Source organism: Puntigrus tetrazona, chromosome 11 (assembly GCF_018831695.1).
Source record: "Puntigrus tetrazona isolate hp1 chromosome 11, ASM1883169v1, whole genome shotgun sequence".
Classification (NCBI taxonomy): Eukaryota; Metazoa; Chordata; class Actinopteri; order Cypriniformes; family Cyprinidae; genus Puntigrus; species Puntigrus tetrazona.
In genome coordinates, this window is record NC_056709.1 from 3,205,697 (window position 1) to 3,225,710 (window position 20,014).

General features: G+C 37.9%; 1 protein-coding gene across 1 annotated transcript; it reads left to right on the forward strand.

Annotated features, from left to right (window-relative positions):
• Window positions 1–7,292: 7,292 nt before the first annotated feature.
• itih3a.2 (inter-alpha-trypsin inhibitor heavy chain 3a, tandem duplicate 2) lies at window positions 7,293–19,922 on the forward strand. Its single transcript, XM_043252002.1, is given in 21 exon segments — window positions 7,293–7,463; window positions 10,309–10,463; window positions 10,562–10,666; window positions 10,771–10,933; window positions 11,034–11,144; window positions 11,438–11,566; window positions 11,652–11,768; window positions 11,846–12,014; window positions 12,192–12,308; window positions 12,757–12,938; window positions 13,022–13,207; window positions 13,285–13,424; window positions 13,504–13,661; window positions 16,350–16,376; window positions 16,473–16,550; window positions 16,657–16,770; window positions 17,096–17,297; window positions 17,976–18,148; window positions 19,377–19,412; window positions 19,415–19,487; window positions 19,567–19,922. Coding segments are annotated over 21 exon segments (2,688 nt in total). The 5' UTR covers window positions 7,293–7,349; the 3' UTR covers window positions 19,706–19,922.
• The last annotated feature ends 92 nt before the right edge of the window (window positions 19,923–20,014 follow it).

The window sequence follows — 20,014 nt, forward strand, 5'->3', positions numbered from 1 at the left end:
ATTAATAAAACCAAGCCTTTTTCCCATTTCAAATGTATCATACCAACGTGTGCTGCCATCTAGTGGATGACACCTCTGGATCAATGCTGTGACTCTACCGCCATCTAGTGTTTAAAGCTGGACCTCCACTGGACAGTCATGAGACAAGTGGGGTTTATACAGAAAATGGCTCTAAATATCGTTTTTATGGCACTTCACAATGTAAAGCAGAACTGTAAAACAGGTAAAACTATACTGAGTCTTATACTTCTGTCGCTCTATTTATCTACATATCTCTCCCACTCTTTCACTGCTTTGAGAAGCACATCTGTTCTTAGTTAACGGGCCTCAGCCGGCCCGATCTCCCTCTGGCCTTTCAGACTCCTTCAAATACAGCTCAACTCCTGAACTTCCGACATGATCTGGGTCAATTCCTCTGCCCTCTCCCTCAAGGAAATACACTTCAGCCATCTAATCACAGCTAAAGAGGCAAAATGTACTTTAGGGGGTTCAGCGACCATACATACATACATATATATATATATATATATATATATATATATATATATATATATATATATATATATATATATATATATATATATATATATGACTCAATACGTATAACTAGTATCCAATAAGAAACTGTTCCGCCACAAGCAACACATTTTTGAAAAATCTGCTCAGCATAGCTTTTTTTAAATCACACGCACACTTCCTGTGAGAAAGGCCCAAAATCCTACATTCATCCGGACCAAACTCCTTCTGGCCTGCATCGTTGCCATGGCGATGGTGTTGTCTGTTTTTGTGATGATGTCAGGTCCTCAGTGGAGATTCTGACAGCACATCCTCACCCTGCCCACTGTGTGCCAGGAGCCACGGGACAGAACCTAGTTTCCTTCCAGCCCATAGATTTCACGTGCATTAGTGATTAAACACCGATTCAGAATGCTCTTACTGGGGTTAAATATGCCTTGAAGATGAACAGAAGCGCTAAAACAAAGTTTCGAGGCAAGGTAGAGTAGTCAAAAAAGGGGTTCAGTTGGTTAATTAGTTCGATAACACTTTATTTTATGGTTACACTTATTAGTTGCTTATTAGCATGCATATTACTAGAATATTAGCTATGTATCAGTGCTAATTAAAGGTGACATATGGTTCTGATTATCATGTATATCATGCAAAAATCATGCATTTTAAACATATTAGTTTAAACTTGTGATGTACGGTTGTCTGAATGCACACATATGAAGCACACAGGCAGTGGCTGTCTGTCTCCGAGTAAAAAAAAAACTAAAATTTAAAGGGAAAAATGTCATACCTGGATATGATGGTACCATTTCCCATACTGAGGAAATATTGCTCAGTTGCTATGCTTTTATCATACTAAGGAGTGCATTTAGCATAGGTGCATTTCCTCTGTTGATCCATTGTTGGAGAAATAAACTCATGTACATCTCGTATGATGTATCATTTTTGGGGAAACCGTTCCTTTCAAAATGTAATAAAATGCGATCTTCATGGACATGTTTTTTGTCGACAACCGTCCTATCTATATGATTATATAATCACACATTTTTCATACACTTTCCTTTTCTCCTACATTTCCCAGAGGCACACAGGATGCATACATACTAAGTCATTCTCCTGAATGTCTGTCTCTTGCCACAGTCAGCAGAAGTGTGCAAAAAAGTGTTTATTACATTTGAAATCTTTATCTTACAGAAATGCATGTATTTGGTACAGGAGGCATTCATTTTATTATTAATGTGCACACTTTATTTTACGTCTTCTGAGCTGTTTGACAAAAAACACCCTCTTGTCCTCTTTAAAAGGTTTGGAGGGTCCAGGACGGTTTTTTATATAATTGTAATTGGATTCGTCTGCAAGAAGAGAGTCACGTACACACAGGATGCTTGGAACTAACCCTTTAAATGCTACATTTTCCTTTTTCTAAATTGCTTTTTGAATGAGTTTAAACGTATGCAATATTGTAAACTGCTGTATTCGCCCAAATGTCTTTGTGTTCTTGTTTGATAACAAGAACAATAATGTTAATCTTTCAATTACTGCTATCGCCTTAATAATTCTGTGTGTGATTGTTTTAGCCCATTTTAAGGCAGCAATATAATAATTTGTAAACAATAGTGGGTAACACATTAGAATATCACATATGCCGCATAACGTTTTCCTTTTTTTTTTTTACTTACCATTATAGTGATTAGTGTTCCTTTTGGTTGGACACTTTGTCTATATTGTTCGAATTTTCATCCTATTAATGCAGCGATGCAACATAAAAACATTTTTTTCAATTAGTATATTCATTTTGCGTGTTTATTAACAATCTTTTTGCACTTGAGAACCACTTGAGAAGATTTTAATTTGGATAATATAATATATTTAAATAATTGTGGATACTGTCTTCATCATTCAGAATGTGAATCACTACAATAGCAACAATTAAATTTCATTTATTTCTATTAATTGTATAGCCATTTTTTTGCGCTACTGCTGACACAAGAAAGCAAATTAAATTTGCAAATAAAAACAACAACAACTGTAAAACAAAGTTACTATAACCCTCTTAAGTATGTTGCATGTTTTTTTTTTTAAGTAAGCTCAACTAATAAGATTTTACAGTACAGTAGCAACTTTGTTACAGTGCACTACTATTATAAGCTTACAATGGAAATCAAATCGGCTTTTTTTTGCTGCACACCCAAAAGGACTCATAACTATAATTGTACATAACAAGGGGTGAGAACCAGAAGGGTGTAAGGGACATTTTGGGTGAAATGGAGATACAATTATATATATCTCCATGAGTGTACCATGCCTTATTCTACATCCCTAACCCTACCTAGTACCTAAACTATCTTACCATTAATAAAGGAGCAAATTAAGAATTTATTGAGGGAAAACTGCCTGTTCCCTTAAGGGAAGTGTCCAAAGCCCAGCAGCCTGAATCACTATTACCTGCTCTTGAGAGGTATGGAGGTGAACCGAACATGTGTAGAACCTTTTTAATCAAGTGTTCTATGTTCATCTCACTTCAGCCGCTAACGTTCTCCACAGAGGAGGCGAAGGTGGCGTTTCTTATTACTCTGCTGACCGGGAAGGCGGCACTGTAGGGAAAGCATCATGTTCTTCAGCCTGTCCAATGTGATGAGAGCCATGTTCAATCGCTGATCTTCGCCAGGGGGAGAGGACGGTCTATTCTAGGGAGTTTCGCACACTGGCTGCAGAGTGTAGATGAAATGAAAATGCGCAGTGGGACATCTTCCTGCATGGGCTGACCGTATTCAACAAGAAATATTCTTGATGGATTTACCTAACTAGCTGGAAGGGCTCGTGGATTTGGCGTTGCGTGTTGATGTACACTTAACAAGTGAGTTCAACTTCCATCACTAGGGGGTTTCTTAGAGTTTTCCCCTTAAGGAACTGAGAGTATGGTCAGCCATTCTCCAGACATCGAACCCATGCTGGTTGGTAGAGCTCGGCTTTCCCGGGAGGACAGACTCTGACTCTTATCACCTCAGACAACCACACTGACCTGTTTTGTTGCGGGATGAGCCGGTGAATCTGTCTAACATGCCCAAAGAGTATGACCCGAAGTAGGTGTTCAGAGCTGCTTCTTTTCCTCCTTATCGTCCCTATGACTGTGCCACATATTTAGTTCCAGGTACTTCTCTGCTTAAAGGCAGGTAATATTCACTTTTTGCTCCTGAAAGGGATGCCATATCATTCGCCCTTCTTCTCCAGCAGGGGCGGGTTTTTTGTCACGAAGAAGGATGACTCCTTGCAACCTTGTATTAATTATTGGAGGATAAATAGCATTACAGTAAAGAATATCCATTGCTGTTAATGTCTTCAGGCTTCGAACAGGGAGCATCCATCTTCACTAAATTGGATTTACGTAATGCTTACCATTTGGTCTAAATTAGAAGAGGGGATGAGTGGAAGGCCACTTTTAATACCCCAGGTGGCATTTAGAGTATGTTGTTATGGCGTTCAGATTATTGAACTCCCCTGCATTCTTTCAAGCATTTGTGAATGACGTGTTGAGAGATGATCTATTCGTTCATATATGTCTACCTGGATGACTTATTTTTTTCAACATGTCAGGTGAGTGCCCCACAGGCTGGTAGAGAAAGAGCTTTTTGTCAAGGTGGAGAAGTGTGCATTTCATGCACAGTCAGTTCCTTTCTGGAGTACATGGTGTCATCTAAAGGGGGTTTACATGGGTCATGATAAGGCTGTGGTGGATTGGCCAACCTCTGACTCCTGCAAGACCCTGCAGAGATTTCTTGGGTTCACCAAATTTTTTCACCAGTTTTTTTATTTACAATTTTAGCCAAGTAGCCACTCTTCTGACTGCCTTGACCTCCACCAAGATGGCGTTCAGGTGGTCGAAAGCAGCTGAGACTGTATTCATCAAACTGAAAAGCCGCTTTGTTTTAATTCCTATTCTCTGGGCCCCTGATCCCACGTGGCAGTTTGTAGTAGAGGTCAACATGTCAAACGTCTTAATTCCAGGCAGGCTTGTTGGGCACTATTTTTCAGATGATTAGATTGTTCCATCTCCTACTGTGTTCCAAAAACATCAAACCTGACATGACGTACAGCCTAGTGTCTCTCAGTCACTTGGGAGATTGATTTGAAGGTTCACACCGTCTTAGAAGTGGTAACACCTCTGCCCGGATGCCCAACTTACCGATTGTTTGTGCTGAAGAGGTTGCGGTCAGACGTTATGTGTACAATATTGTTGGATTAAACATATCCTCAGCCAAGGAGACAGTGTCTACCGTCATTAACCATGTATTTCACATTCATGGCCTCCCGGTAGACGTGGTTTCTGACAGGGATCTCCAGTTCATATACAAATTTTAAGAGTTTTGCCAGTTACTGGGGGATACCGTTAGTTTGTCTTCAGTGTTCCACCCTTAGACCAACGGCCAAACTGAACGGGCCAACCAGGATCTCGAGAGGGTATTACAATGTTTGGTCACTCAGAAACCCACTTCCTGGTGTTAGCAAGTACCATGGGTCACGCATAACTCACTACCAGTGTTGTCTATGGGCCTTTTGCCGTTTGAACGTAGCCTAGGTTACCAGCCATCGCTTTTTACCAGTATGGAATCCAAAGTCGCGGCCCCTTTCTGCTCATGCTTTCATCCAGAGGTGCCACCGTACCCGGACAAGAGTCAAAGTGCCTGGACAAGAGGACCTAGAGGCTCTCCTCCAGGTGGGGGGCGTGCACCAAGGCTAAGGCTGATCACCACTGGTCGGAGCCTCACATCTATGTTGTTGGTCAAAAAGTGTGGCTTTCTAATAAGGACATTCCACTCTGTTTGCAATATGCTAGCTACCAAATTTATTGGCCTATTTATTGTCACTAAGATTCTTATTCCAGTGGCAGTCCACCTCAAACTCCTGCGTACAGAAGAATTCATCCTGTGCTTCACGTTTCAAAAGTCAAACCCATTTTTCGTTCTTGACTTTCTCAGGGAGGGGTAATGTCACGGTTCATGGGTTTACTGACTCATCTGTGCATGTGGTGTGTGTGAATGGACGTGGTTGAGGTCTGATGTGAGCTGATTGTTTCCAGCTGCAGCTCATATCTAGACCTTTAAATGAGTGTTCTCCCTGTCCTGTTGTTGTCAGTTCCTTTGTTTGTCTCCTGTCTCCTTGCTCCTGTCCCCTTCCCTTTATTTTCACTTTAGAATACTGTTTCAGGTTCTATATTATCTGAAAATATTTTATTACTAAAGGTCTTTTTACATTACAACTACTGTTTCAGGTCCAAAACTGATTCACTTTCCCTCAGTTCTTGCCTTATTTGTGAGAAATTCATTATTTGTATATGCTGAGGAGGCACACATACAGCACTGTATATAAAATATAAAAACTAAGGTAAGTTATCACAAGGCACTGGAGTGGTGGTGGAGTTTCAGCTATCATATGCTGATTTCTTACAAAAAATTCACAAAACAGGCAATTTATTGATTAATTTGATTGACTGTTATTTCACACAATCATAAAATTGTAGTACATATTGATTAGTTAGCATATATTCCTTAGAGGTTAACAGTAGTGAGTTAAGTGTTAATGAATTATTTTATTCATTACTGTATTCTACAGTGTGACCCAATAGTGGACAACCCAGCATGGTGGGTAAAAGCATTAACCAAACAGCAGATATAGTCAAAATAACCCTTTTCTCCACACAGTACCCCCACACCTTACCCCCAGTGAACAACGCCACTTTTCAAAAAGTCTTTCAACCAAGGAGGTGTAAAAAGGCCCCTCTGAAACAAGAGGGTTTCATGACCCTAATCAAATTACTCAAGTTACGTTGACTTTATTACTCTCTCTCTCTTTCATTCACATATATATAAGATTAGATTAGAGCTATAAAGGTAGTCCCTGTAATCATTTTGGATACACAGTACCTTTACAGCCATGCCATTCCTGAGTTGTGTTGTTTCAGTGCTGACTAAATGTTTACCTTTGAAGAATGACATCACATCTGACTTCAGCCTTGTTAAAGAGGGAGTGGTGAGAAAACCAAAACACACGCAAACACTCTAGCGCCCTAGCAATGCTGACCAGACATGACATACTGGAGTCCAGAAAACAGACTCATTGACACAGTTGATCACACTCATCTCTCTATTTCCCTCAAAAGCTTGATTGCTTGTCGTTTGGCTGCTCTCGGGCACAACTTACGGCACATTAACTCTCTCTCTCTCAGTACATACGGTTTAGGAGAGTTACCTCTGATAAATGAGAGGTTCTGTGCGAGTTATTCAAGCAAACAGACGGTCTAAAGAGCTTCTCATCACAGCACAAAAAGCATCTGTACTTTCATTAAAAAAAGAGAGAACATTGGAGTTAAAGCACATACGCAGGCCCACATCAGAACTCTATGATGGTCAAACATTTTTTTTACATTTGCACTTTACACACAACTGCTGGGAAAACTAAAATATACATAATGTACGAGTTAAATCAAAGAATGTGCAGGACCTGGATATTTCTGAAAAACCATGCAAGCAGTTTGACAACAAGTGTTTCCACAGCACTGTGTGGATGTATTTTATAAATGCAATAATAGGTTCACATACTTTTACCTGCAACTTATGGACATATGGATGTACAGAAGGATGGATGTCTGTTCTGGGTGGAGTGAGTAGGCAGTGAAGAATGTACTAGATTATTGGGCATACTCACACACCCCTTTGGCAACGCTTATAGTGCCAGTACAACACACAGGCGGTCATTCATCCGTCTCTCTCTCTCTCTTCATTTCACTCTCCTTTAAGAACATTTACACCCAGCGTTGAAGTCAGTTCAAACCAGGCTTCACCATGTCTGCAGTGAAAGTCATTCTGTGGATGTGTGTGTGTATTAATGTGATTCTTACTGCTAAAGCTCAAGACACTATGACCATCAGAGATCAAAACAATAATTCAGAAAAAAAGGTAAGGTTCTTCAGTTTCTCAAGTCTATATCAAGAGCACAACGCTGGTTATTTATAATATGTCATTTGTTTCTTTTATTTTTTCCAGTATCTATCTGTTACAGTTACTGAAAAAAAATGTGTGAATTAAATTATACTTAAGTTATATAAAGTTACCATATAAATACATTCTGAAGAATATGCCACAATTTGTATGGACTGCTTTACAATATTTAGATTTAGGAGCTTGACAGTCCCTTGTCCCCATCCACTTTCACTGCAGAGTGAATGTAGAATGCCTTGAGCACCAAATACCTTAGAAAGTTTCTCCATTAATGTTCCGTGTAATTTTAAACACGCTTAAATCATGTGAAACATCTAGCCTGTTCTAACTCTTTTGATGTATACCAACTACTTTCTTCATAGCAATGACATTTAGTGTCATTTAACTATTAAGTCAAATCTGATTAGAACATGAAAGAAATCAACAATTTTATCAAACATTTTCCCTTAAAAAAAGTGATGGTAACACTTTATTTTGACAGTCCACTTTAGAAATTCTACTAAAATTCAGCTAGCAATCTTTAGAGTATTAGTAGACTGTCTGATTAATAAATTCTAACACTTTATTTCGATGGGTCCACAACATACTGTCTATGATCAGTGGACATCACCATATATTCCATAATGTTAGTTCGAAGCAGACTTATATGTTCCATTCCAAGTAAACTTTCCCCTGCTCAGGGAGTAGGGAGCAATGAACACTCTGCAGGGACCATGTTGATTGGAACACGCTCAATTCTAATGAGCGAGCTGATTATCAGAATCAGGTGCGTTAACAAAGAGAGACATACAAAATATACAGAACGGTGGGGCTCAAGAACTGGGATTGAGAACCGCTGAGTTTCAGGGTTGGAGCTAAACTTTGCCGGGGAGTGGGCCTCCAGGATCAACGTTCCCCAACTGTGGTCTATGAGAAACAAAATTATATGTCAACTTATTCTACTAATCTTAAACCTACCTACACTGAGAGATAGTAGTTGACATGTAGTTCCAAAGTTACTTGCAGTTAGTAGAATGTCTAAAGTAGAAATAAAGTTTAACAAAAGTGATGCTCCTTGCATGCTCCTTTAAACAACAACGTCATCAGGGAGGGACAGCTGGGAATGCCGTCTTGGAGTAACACAATGAGGTCCACAATATGTATATGTATGATATGATGATATGTATGATACATGTGGAAAAGGTGACCTAAAAAAAAATGATGAAAAAGTCCTGTGCACACCAATACGAATGCTGTGTGACAGAAAATGGCACACAGGGTGAATGAAGAAGTAAATTCACTCTCGAGAGTAGGTGGCATTTATCCACCTTGTTTTTAAACACAGAAGTATAGATTGTTTTTGTACTGCTGAAATAAATGAAAGCAGCTGACACCAGAAGTCTTAAGAATGTTAAGAATGTCAGAAGTTAAGAATGGCCATGTCTGCTCATGTATTAAAAATATGGTGGACAGATGTCTTCAAACAGCTATTCATATTTTTGTATTTGCTATGGTGTTGATCAAGAGTGCAGAGACTCCATGTCACCATGTATTCGTTCTATTCACTACAGATCTGGGTACATGTCGGTAAGTGGGATTTTTCTGGCCAGCTTTTGCAGGTCAATGTAAAAGAGTAAGTATGTGAATGAGCATGCAAGCGTGTGAATCAACGTGAAAGTCATACTGAATTTTGACACTTGGTGTAAAAAGGCCTAATCAACTAGTAGACACTATTTTGAATATACAAAGTGTTGAGCATAAAAATGAATAGCTCAGACATGAAACTCTACTTGCATTCTTATTGGTTCATTCAATTCGGTGCGTCTAGCCAATCGGATTAATGTACTCATTACTGTTTATCTACATCATGACATATTAAATTAATGGCATGGCTGTGCGGAATGCATATTGTTATCTTAGCTTCCTCCTCCCCAGCACCACCTACTCATGGATCTCCTATTAGGATCTTCCTTTTTCTAGCATCAGCAATATGTTTCATTTCATTTTAAAATCTGAGCATTTAGCAGAAACAAGTTTACTTTCTGTCCAGCAGCAGTGCAGCAGATATAGTCCGCCAAAAACAAACCTATGTACATTTGGTTTAGAATCCGAAATCTGGAAATGTTGGGACGTTTTTTTTTTAAATTGGAATAAAATGAAAATCAAAAGGATTTCAAAATCACAAAAGCTATTATTTTAGTCACAAAAGAAAACAGATAACATAGCAAATGTCTAAACTGAGAAACATTACAATTTTATACACAACATTAGCCAATTTCAAATTTGATGGCAGCTACAGGTCTCAGAATAGTTGGGATGGGGCATGTTATATGTTTCAAATCAGTTTGAAGAAGTCTGGGCATTGAGGTTATATGTTTCTGGAGTTTGGTTTCGGAATTTGGTCCCATTTTTGTCTGATTTCCAGCTGTTAAATAGTTGTATTCTTTGACAAATTTTCTCGCTTAATGATACTCCAAATGTTCTCTGTAGGTGAAAGCCCTGGACTGCAGGCAGGTCAATTCAGCAACTGAACTCTTCTACCATGAAGCCTGTGCAATCTTTTTCGAAACCTGTAGCAGGTTTCAAATTTCAAATGAACTCATATAGTGAATAAAAGTGTAAAATTTCCCATTTCGCATTTGTTCTTTGTGTTCTATTGTGACTAAATATTGACTCATGTGATTTGAAAGTCTTCAAATCCTGAGAGTTATGATAACAACAGTTATACAATAAAAATTCGACATGCAAATAATTTGCTCTGTACAATTATTGTCAAATAGAGTCTCTAACTTTCTCTTACTATCTATCATTCTCTCTCTCTTAGATAGAAGTACAAAGTATGAGAGTGGACTGCAAAGTCGCATCTCGTTTTGCTCACACCGTCATGACCACCAAAGCCTTGAGCACAGCCAATGCATCACAGGAGGTGTTCTTTGAGGTGGACTTACCCAAAACAGCCTTCATCACCAACTTTAGCATGTTAGTCTTCCTTTCTTTTCACAAGCTATAAATATATATATTACAGTGACCAAAACCAACAAGTGCCTCATGAAATATTTTGTGTTTGTTTTTTTTAGAGAGATTGAGGGCAGGATATATGTCAGCGAGGTGAAGGAAAAAGAGCAGGCCAGGCAGCAGTATGAGAGCGCTGTGTCATTCGGCCAAACTGCTGGCCTGGTTAAGTAAGTACTGGTCATTGGCAAAGCTCTGGAAAGCTGACAGAGTACACATTTGCTTTTCAGTATAATCTCACTTATCAGAAATGAGAGTTGTTTTTGGTTTTCAGGGCTTCGGGAAGGAACATGGAGAAGTTTTCTGTGTCCGTGAACATTGCACCCCAGAGCCGCGTCACGTTCACGCTTACTTACGAAGAGCTGCTGCAACGACGTCTTGGTAGCTATGAGATCATGATAGGTGTCCGACCAAAACAGCTGGTTCAAAATTTCGAGGTTCCTCAGTTTCTCCCTCAAACTCTTTCATTGCACATATTATGTTGAAATATTTAAATACTGGAAGCTATGCTGTATCGCTCATGTCTCTGATCCACAGATTGTGGTAGATATCTATGAACCTAAAGGAATTGCGTTTGTGGACGTCAACGGGACATTCATCACCAATGAACTGCTCCCTCTAGTGAAGAAAACTGTCACAGATAAAAAGGTTAATATAAAATTAACTAACACTGGTTGTTTAAAACTAAAGCCTGTTTATGCCTTAATCAAAACAAAACACCAAACCAATCAAATAATCAATATAACTATTTAATCACAAAACCAAATGTCACAAAGGCTACTGTGACTGCCATAGATTATTTCATATTTGTTTTTATTTCTTATAATTGCACCTTTATGTCAGCATTTCTTTATATCCTGGGAAACCGCCCCCCAAAATGTTTAACTATTAGAAGAAACACACTTATGCTTGCGACAATTATCGTCTATGATCTTCCTCAGGCACACGTGTACTTCTCTCCTACACTGGATCAGCAAAAGACATGCTCGGACTGTGAAGAAACATTAATTGATGGAGATTTTTTAATTAAATATGATGTGAGCCACCCACAGGATATAGGAGAAATTCAGGTACAGCGTCAACATAGTCTCTACTCAATGAATTTATTACTAATGATGCCTTATGATGCCGAATGTTCTTGTGTTTCTGTTTCAGATAGTAAATGGCTACTTTGTACACTTCTTTGCCCCAGATAATTTGCCACAAATGCCTAAAAATGTGGTATTTGTGATAGACCGAAGTGGCTCAATGGAGGGAGAGAAGATGAAACAGGCAAGTCAAACGAATACTTTCCTATGCTCTCCTACTAGTCTGTACGTTAGAATCATCTGATGATTATCTGTTGGTAGACTCGAGAAGCTCTGATGACAATATTAAGTGAACTGCATGAAGATGATTACTTTGGGCTGGTCACGTTTGATGACACTATAGAGTCGTGGAGACCATTCCTTAGCAAAGCTACACCAGAAAATGTGACAGAAGCGAAAAAATTTGTCAAGACTATTGAAGCGAGACACAGTAAGTATGAAGTGAAATAAAAGGACTGCACACAGTTAAAATCATAGCCTACCTGTAAGTACTCTGACATATCGGTTCTCTAGTAACCCAATACAACAAGTCCTTATTTTACAGCAAATTACAGGTTTTATGTTTTACTGATGCAGTATTAAAAATTCTCTTGTGTTTTTCCATTAGTGACTGATATAAACAAGGGCCTTTTATATGCGGTGGACATGCTTACCTCGGAAAAAAGTGACTTTTTGCCAGAAATGTCCATGATCATTCTACTCACTGATGGACTACCCAGTTCTGGTGTGTATTGGCTTTGCAGAGTACAATAATTAATAATTAATGTTTTGCTGTACATATAAGCGCACATTTTTAGGTTTAAGTTAAACTGTTATTTAACTCCGTTCTTTTAAGTTAAGTTGTTTAATCCAAGAAATATGCAATAGAATTCAACTTTGCAAAAGAAATCATACAATTTATGAGATATTGTAAACAGGATTAAACATCTCATTATGTCATGTTAAAAAAAAGTTTATGTTTTTTAATGCAGCCTAAACAAACAGTTAAGTTTTAAACAGTTAAGACAAATATAACTGCCTTTTTTAAAGAAAGATATCCCTTATAAGAGGGATCATTATATTGCAGGTCCATGGCAATAAAAAGTTCGAAAACTTCTGCTTTATAAAATGTAAAAGTAAACCTCAATTCATACAGATTTTACAATCTGCTTTGAATAATATATATGTTTAAGGCCAGCAAGATATAACCAAAATCCAAGAAAATGTCCACAATGCTATTAATGGAAGCATGAGCCTCTTTTGTTTGGGCTTTGGCTATGATGTGGACTACAGCCTTCTTGACACATTGGCCAAGCAGAATGATGGACTCGCTCGAAGAGTATATGAGGCCTCTGATGCTGTACTTCAACTACAGGTATTCTCAAAAAAATACTGTTACAATAAATGTAACCTAATCAAGATTGCATCCAGCTCCTGAATGATTTTCTATGTCTACAGGGTTTTTATGACGAGGTGGCTATTCCACTTCTTTTAGAGGTGAATCTCAATTATCCTGGCAACACTGTAACCGACTTAACACAAAGTCACTTTAGACAGTTCTTCAGAGGCTCTGAGATTGTTGTAGCTGGACGTCTGCAAGAACTTGAAATCGAAGAATTTCAGACTGAAGTATTTGCAAATGGGGTAAGGGAAGCAAACTATATTTATTTTATATCTGTTTAATTGTACTGTTTCATTTGTTGCCATACACCTTATTTCAGTTGGGAGACCAGTTTGTGGTTGGGGGTCTTGCGATTGCTGAGGAGTGGGACAGTGTGTTTCCTAATCAGGAGTATATCTTTGGGGATTTCATAGAACGACTCTGGGCATATCTGACCATCCAGCAGCTCTTGGATAAAAGGTTTAAACATGCACTCCTGTATTTTTCATGTTACCCGAGAATGACAAAAATAATAGAGTTTCCAATAACGTGTTAACAGAGAGAAATGCTCCCCAGAAGACAAGGAAAACATCACAGCTCAGGCTCTAGACCTTTCTCTGAGATATAACTTTGTTACACCTCTTACTTCCATGGTGGTTACCAAACCAGAGACTGAAGATAAAGATGAAACACTCATTGCTGACAAGCTAACTGAAGGTACTTGCAGTTTTTTTTAAAAAAGAGGTGAAAAGTTTGTAATTTACTTACCATCATGTTCCAAACCTGTTTGAAATTTTTGAAAGTCTGACATATACTATAAAAATACTATGATGTATTTTAAATCGATTTATAACATGCTAAATCTACTATAAATGCCATTTTATATATTTAAGGTCCATGTCTTGGCCCAAGGAAGGCATTGAATGGTGGATGATGGTTTGCTTTGTGTTTGGTCTATTCAGCACGTATATGACCTCAAAATTAGATTGAAATTCAAAATGGTTGTCTGTTTTCTAATTTAGTATTCACTTTGCTATTTGGTTATTCTAGTTAGCTCTTTGTTATTTACTCATTCATTCGGGTGCTCATGTCGCCAGCAAGGATACAAGGAAGTTGTTTTGGGTCATCATGGGGAAAGAAGGGAAATGCAGAAATGTATTCAGACCCCCTTAAATTTTTCACTCTGTTATATTGCAGCCATTTGCTAAAATCATTTAAGTTCTTTTTTTTCCCTGAATGTAGACACAGCACCCCATATTGACAGAAAAACACAGAATTGTTGACGTTTTCGCACATTTATTAAAAAAAGAAAAACTGAAATATCACATGGTCCTAAGTATTCAGACCCTTAGCTCAGTATTTAGTAGAAGCAGCCTTTTGATCTAATTCAGCTATGAATCTCTTTGGGAAAGATTAAAGTTTTACACACCTGGATATCAGGATCCTCTGCCATTCCTCCTTGCAGATCCTCTCTAGTTCTGTCAGGTTGGATGGTAAACGTGGACAGCCATTTTCATATCTCTCCAGAGATACTCAGTTGGGTTGAAGTCAGGCCTCTGGCTGGGCCATTCAGGAATAGTCACAGAGTTGATGTGAAGCCACTCCTTCGCTATTTATGTGCTTAGGGTCATTGTCTTGTTGGAAGGTAAACCTTTGGCCCAGTCTGAGGTCCCGAGCACTCTGGAGAAGGTATTCGTCCAGGACATCCCTGTACTTGGCCGCCTTCATCTTTCCCTCAATAGCAACCAGTTGTCCCTTCAGCTGAAAAACAGCATGATAGACTGTTGGGACTGTATTGGACAAGTGATGAGCAGTGCCTGGTTTTCTCCACACATACTGTTTAGAATTAAGGCCAAAAAGTTATATCTTGGTCTCATCTGACCAGAGAATCTTATTTCTCACCATGTTGGAGTTTTTTTTAGCAAACTCCAGGCAGGCTTTCATGCGTCTTGCACTCAAGAAAGGCTTCTGTTGAGCCACTCTGATATAAAGCCCCAACTGGTGGAGGGCTGCAGTGGTGGTTGACTTTCTATAACTTTCTCCCATCTCCCGACTCCATCTCTGGAGCTCAGCCACAGTGATCTTTGGGTTCTTTTTTACCTCTCTCACCAAGGTTCTTCTCCCCCGATAGCTCAGTTTGGCTGGATGGCCAGCTATAGGAAGGGCTCTAGTCGTCCCAAACATCATCCATTTAGGGATTATGGAGGCCACTGTCCTCTTAGGAACCTTAAGTGCAGCAGAATTTTTTTTTGTAACCTTGGCAGGACCTGTGCCTTGCCACAATTCTGTCTCTAAGCTCTCCAGGCAGTTCCTTTGACCTCATGATTCTCATTTGCTCTGACATGCACTGTGAGCTGTAAGGGATTATATAGACAGGTGTGTGGCTTTCCTAATCAAGTCTAATCAGTATAATCAAACACAGCTGGACTCAAATGAAGATGTAGAAGCAGCTCAAGGATGATCAGAAGAAATGAACAGCACCTTTAAATATATGAGTGTCGCAGAAACTGTGTGATATTTCAGTTGTTGTTTTTTTTAATAAATCTGCAAATATGTCAACAATTCTGTGTTCTTCTGTCCATATGGGGTGCTGTGTATACATTAATGAGGGAAAAAAAAGAACTGACATGAATTTAAGGGGGTCTGCATACTTTCTGTACCCACTGTATATATATGTATACAGTATGTATATATACTGTATATGTATATGTATATGTATATATATACACATACATATACACACACAGGCATGTGAAAGAGTTAGAACACCTTATTGAATTCCATGGTTTTCTTTATAAGGACATAATAAGAAAAATAACACAAACAATAACATCTGACAAATTGCAACATGTTAAAATAAAGCCAAAATGCAAAAGGGTGGGTGACAAAATTAGAACACACTTACTGTTAATATTGTAGCATAAGTAGCAGTCAGGTGCTGCTAATCAAATACCTTTGATTAACGGATTGTCAGCAAGTGTGAGCATCTCTAAAGCAGAAGGTTTAGCAGTTAGATGTGTGTTAACACAATAATAAGAAGGTAAGACACCAGCAACGATCTTAGCGAAGCAATTGTTGCTGCAAAAAGAGTGACAAGTCTTCATCAGCGTCACGTCTTGTCAGTTCACCAGCTCCACCTGGCTCCATCGTCCTTCTGGCTCCGCCTTGGTCTGCTGTCAATCATCCATTGTATAAGTTGCATTCTGTTTAGTGTTTCTCCATCCGGTCTCGTCGATGTGTATGTGTGGTTTCTGCTCATCAGTGGTTTACTACCCTTATGTAGATTATTAAATCTATTGTGATTCCTCCTCTTTGTGAGTGTACTCCTGCACCACCCCATGACAATGTGACTGGCTGAAGAGGGGCTATTGTGACAAATTAACAATGTGTTCTTTTGATCCACAGATCAGCGAGAGGACACAGCAAAACCTGGTAAGAGGAAATTCACTTGTACATCATCATAAATAAGTCTTATCTTGTATTACAAAACCTGCATACTCTATATCTCTATCTCACAACTACCTGAAGTTATAAGTTCCCTTCGTGGTCCACCTAAGATGTCACAAAAAGTTTACCAAGCCCAAAATGTTGTATCCTCCTCTTTTGGTAAGAAGAGATATAATTTTTTTGTAGTTTGAATACATTTTAAAGAGAATTTTACAGTAAAGAAAAATATTGACAAGTTACTCATGAGTTTGTCTCTTGTTTGGAGTTGATGGAGATCCACATTTCATCATTGAGCTGCCAGATCAGAACGATGCTCTGTGCTTCAACATTGATCACAAACCTGGTACCATCTTCAACCTGGTTAGAGACTCACTTACAGGTGATTCATTCTGTCATAAAAACAAGAAAAAAAGTTTGGTCACACTTTATTTTATGGCTACATCTATTAGTTGCTTACTATTGCTCATATTACTAGAATATTAATCATTTATTAGTGCTAATTAATCACACGTTAATGCCTCATTCAACATGACCTTATTGCACGTCCCTAATCAAATATCTAAACTAACAACTACCTTACTAACTATTAAAAAGCAGAAAATTAAGAATGTATTGAGGGAAAAGTTAACAAGTGTTACCTATTCTAAAGTGTTTAGTTTAGATGTGGGTTTATTTTATTTCTTCTCATATTTAATCATATTCAGGCATTGTGGTCAATGGCCAAATCATTGGAGATAAGAAGGTCATGCCAGGGAGCAAAATGCACACCTATTTTGGGCGTTTTGGGATTGTTCATGAGAAGTTTGGCATCAGATTGATGGTGAGCACAAAGGAGATCGTAGTGTCTGAAAATGGAAAGCAGGCACAATTCTCCTGGACTAACAACAAGACTTTAGAAGGACTGAAGTAAGTGAAATAAATACATTTATATTAAAAGGGATAGTTGAAAAGTTGAAAAAATTAAAACTGAAATAAATTAAAAAACAGCTCCTCCTGAGACCCCACACCTCTGAAATTTTATTCATATTTTGTTCTATGTGTAAAATTCTATGAGGACAATTAGACTCAGTTTTTCTTAAAATTAGAATAGCATGACTAGGCAAAAACAATGTGATTTATTTTTTTAATCACCAGTCATTTCTTAATACCTCAAATATGTTATAAAATATGTAATAAAATTATTTCATGTACAGTTTTGTTTTATGTGTGTAAAAATTTCCCATAAAACACTCCCATTAATATGTAACCAATTAACATGTTAATGTGTTGCTGTTGGGACAGCATGTTGAAAAAAAGATTTGTCATAATGGAAGGAACAATTGGCCAGATTTCCATAATAATATCTAATATTTCCATAAAAATACTGATCACATATATTTTTTCTATTCATTTGTTAAATCTCCCAAAATGCATAATAAACATATTTTAGTTCACATTTGGATTGAAGTCCCTTTATGACAAACAATTTGAAAACTATTTATATTTAAATGACAATTACAAAATATAATCATATTTCCATAAAAATGTATATGTATTATGAAAATGAAATTAAGCACAATTTGTTTGGTTTTTTGGTTTCTCCAGCATGGATCTGCAGGTGATCGAAGATTGCAGTTTAACAGTGACCATAAGGAACTCAGTCAAGTTTCTTATTATCCTGCACAAAATATGGAAGATGCACCCATATCATCAAGACTACCTCGGGTTCTACACATTGGACAGCCACCTCTTTTCAAGCAATGTCCACGGTCTTCTTGGTAAAATAAGATGTTCTCAAATATTAGCAGAAGAACTCTACATACGCTTTTTTTTTTTTAATTACACTCACCCACATTCAAGTTTGTTTGTCTTTTCCAAACATTTAACAGTTCGATAGTTGTGTGCCAAATGACGTACAATGTACTATTAGAACACCTGCTCTTGGAGAGCCACCATCCTGCAGATTTCAGCTCCAACTCCAGTCAAACACACCTGAACTAGCTCATAAGGGTTACTTGGGTTGGAGCAAGTTTGGAGCAAAAATGCAACTCAAGCAATTTACCAAGAGCAGGGCTGGAGATCCCTGACCTAGGGCGTGAATTTCTAAAGTTTATTATTTGTTATTATGACCAAATTATGACCTTAACTAGTTGCTTATTAACCCGAATATTACTATATTAAGCCTTTATTAGTAGTAATTAAAAAATGAAAATTTTTCACAGTAAATCCACAGAGAGCAATCCAACATGAAGGGTACGAGAAACACACATCACATGCATGTTCACTCTGAAGTTAACAAGAACGGACAAACTAACACTGAAAGGGAACTTATGAAGGACTATAATGAGAGTAAAACTTTCACTCCGAATGGCTCATTATCTTGACGTTAAAGAGATGAAATCTCTTAAAAATAGCTGTTTTTTTCAATTTACTCCCCCTCAGGCCATCAAAGCCATCAATTTTATTTCATTTATCTTGATGTTTTAGGCTTTGATTTCAGCGCAGTGAAGCATCTCAAGCACCAACACGTTTTCAATAAGTTAGAATTGTGCTTCAAATAAAGAATTTTATGTTGACCAGATCAGTTAATCACTTACAAGTCAATATTGGATATACTGACAGTGATTTAAGAAAACAGTTAGAAGCAACCAGTACAAAAAATTAGCATAGAGCCCTGACACCATTTACCAGACAAGCTGCTCTTTGAAGGAATAAAAGTTTATTCAAAATCGGGAGCCCACTGATCAAAACAACCAAGAGAGACTCTCTGTGACTGAGTAAAAATCATTAACAATCAAATCTACTTAATTACATTTACTGTAATTTGTCATACTGATTTGGTCGTTGGTTTGTCACATGACTGTTCTACTGTTTAAAAGCACTTTTTTGGGTAAGTACAAATGATTTAATAATAGAGACACTGCCTTTGATCTGAGCATCCTTCACTTTTTTAAACCTTCTGTGCTGAATATATCCCTTTTTTAAGTTTTGGTCATTGCATTGCAGGTCAGTTCTACCATGGCGTAAGCTTCGAGGTCAGTGACTTGTTCCCGGAAAAGATCCCGATAAACAAGATGCCAACATGTTTGTGAAAGGAAACAAGCTCACAGTTACCAGGTGGACGAAAATGAACATAAACTGCATTGTTGAACTTAGACATCAAGAGAAATTCATTTCTACTTTCGTTCGTCTCTAGGGGCTGGAAGAGAGATTTCAGACAGGACGTGAAGAACGGAGAAAATGTGCCCTGTTGGTTCATTCACAATAACGGCACCGGGCTCCTCGATGGAGTTCACACAGACTACATCGTCTCCGGTCTCCTCAAAACAATATAGACAACATATGTCACTCAACTGATCTTTGCACTACACACCAAGTACATGTTAGCTTTCACATAGTTTTAAGTATATAAGAGGTGATGGATTTATTCGGATATAATGTCAAATCTGACAAAACTGTTAATGATGGTAGTATTTTTTGTTTGTTTGTTTGTTTGTTTGTTTTACATAGAATGGCATTCAGCGACTACACAATAAACTATCTTTCCAAACATGTTTTGTGTTTCTACCATATCTTTACATCCAAAAAACTTATGATTGAAAAAATAATAATTACTCAAGCAAGAGCATTATATACACAAAAAT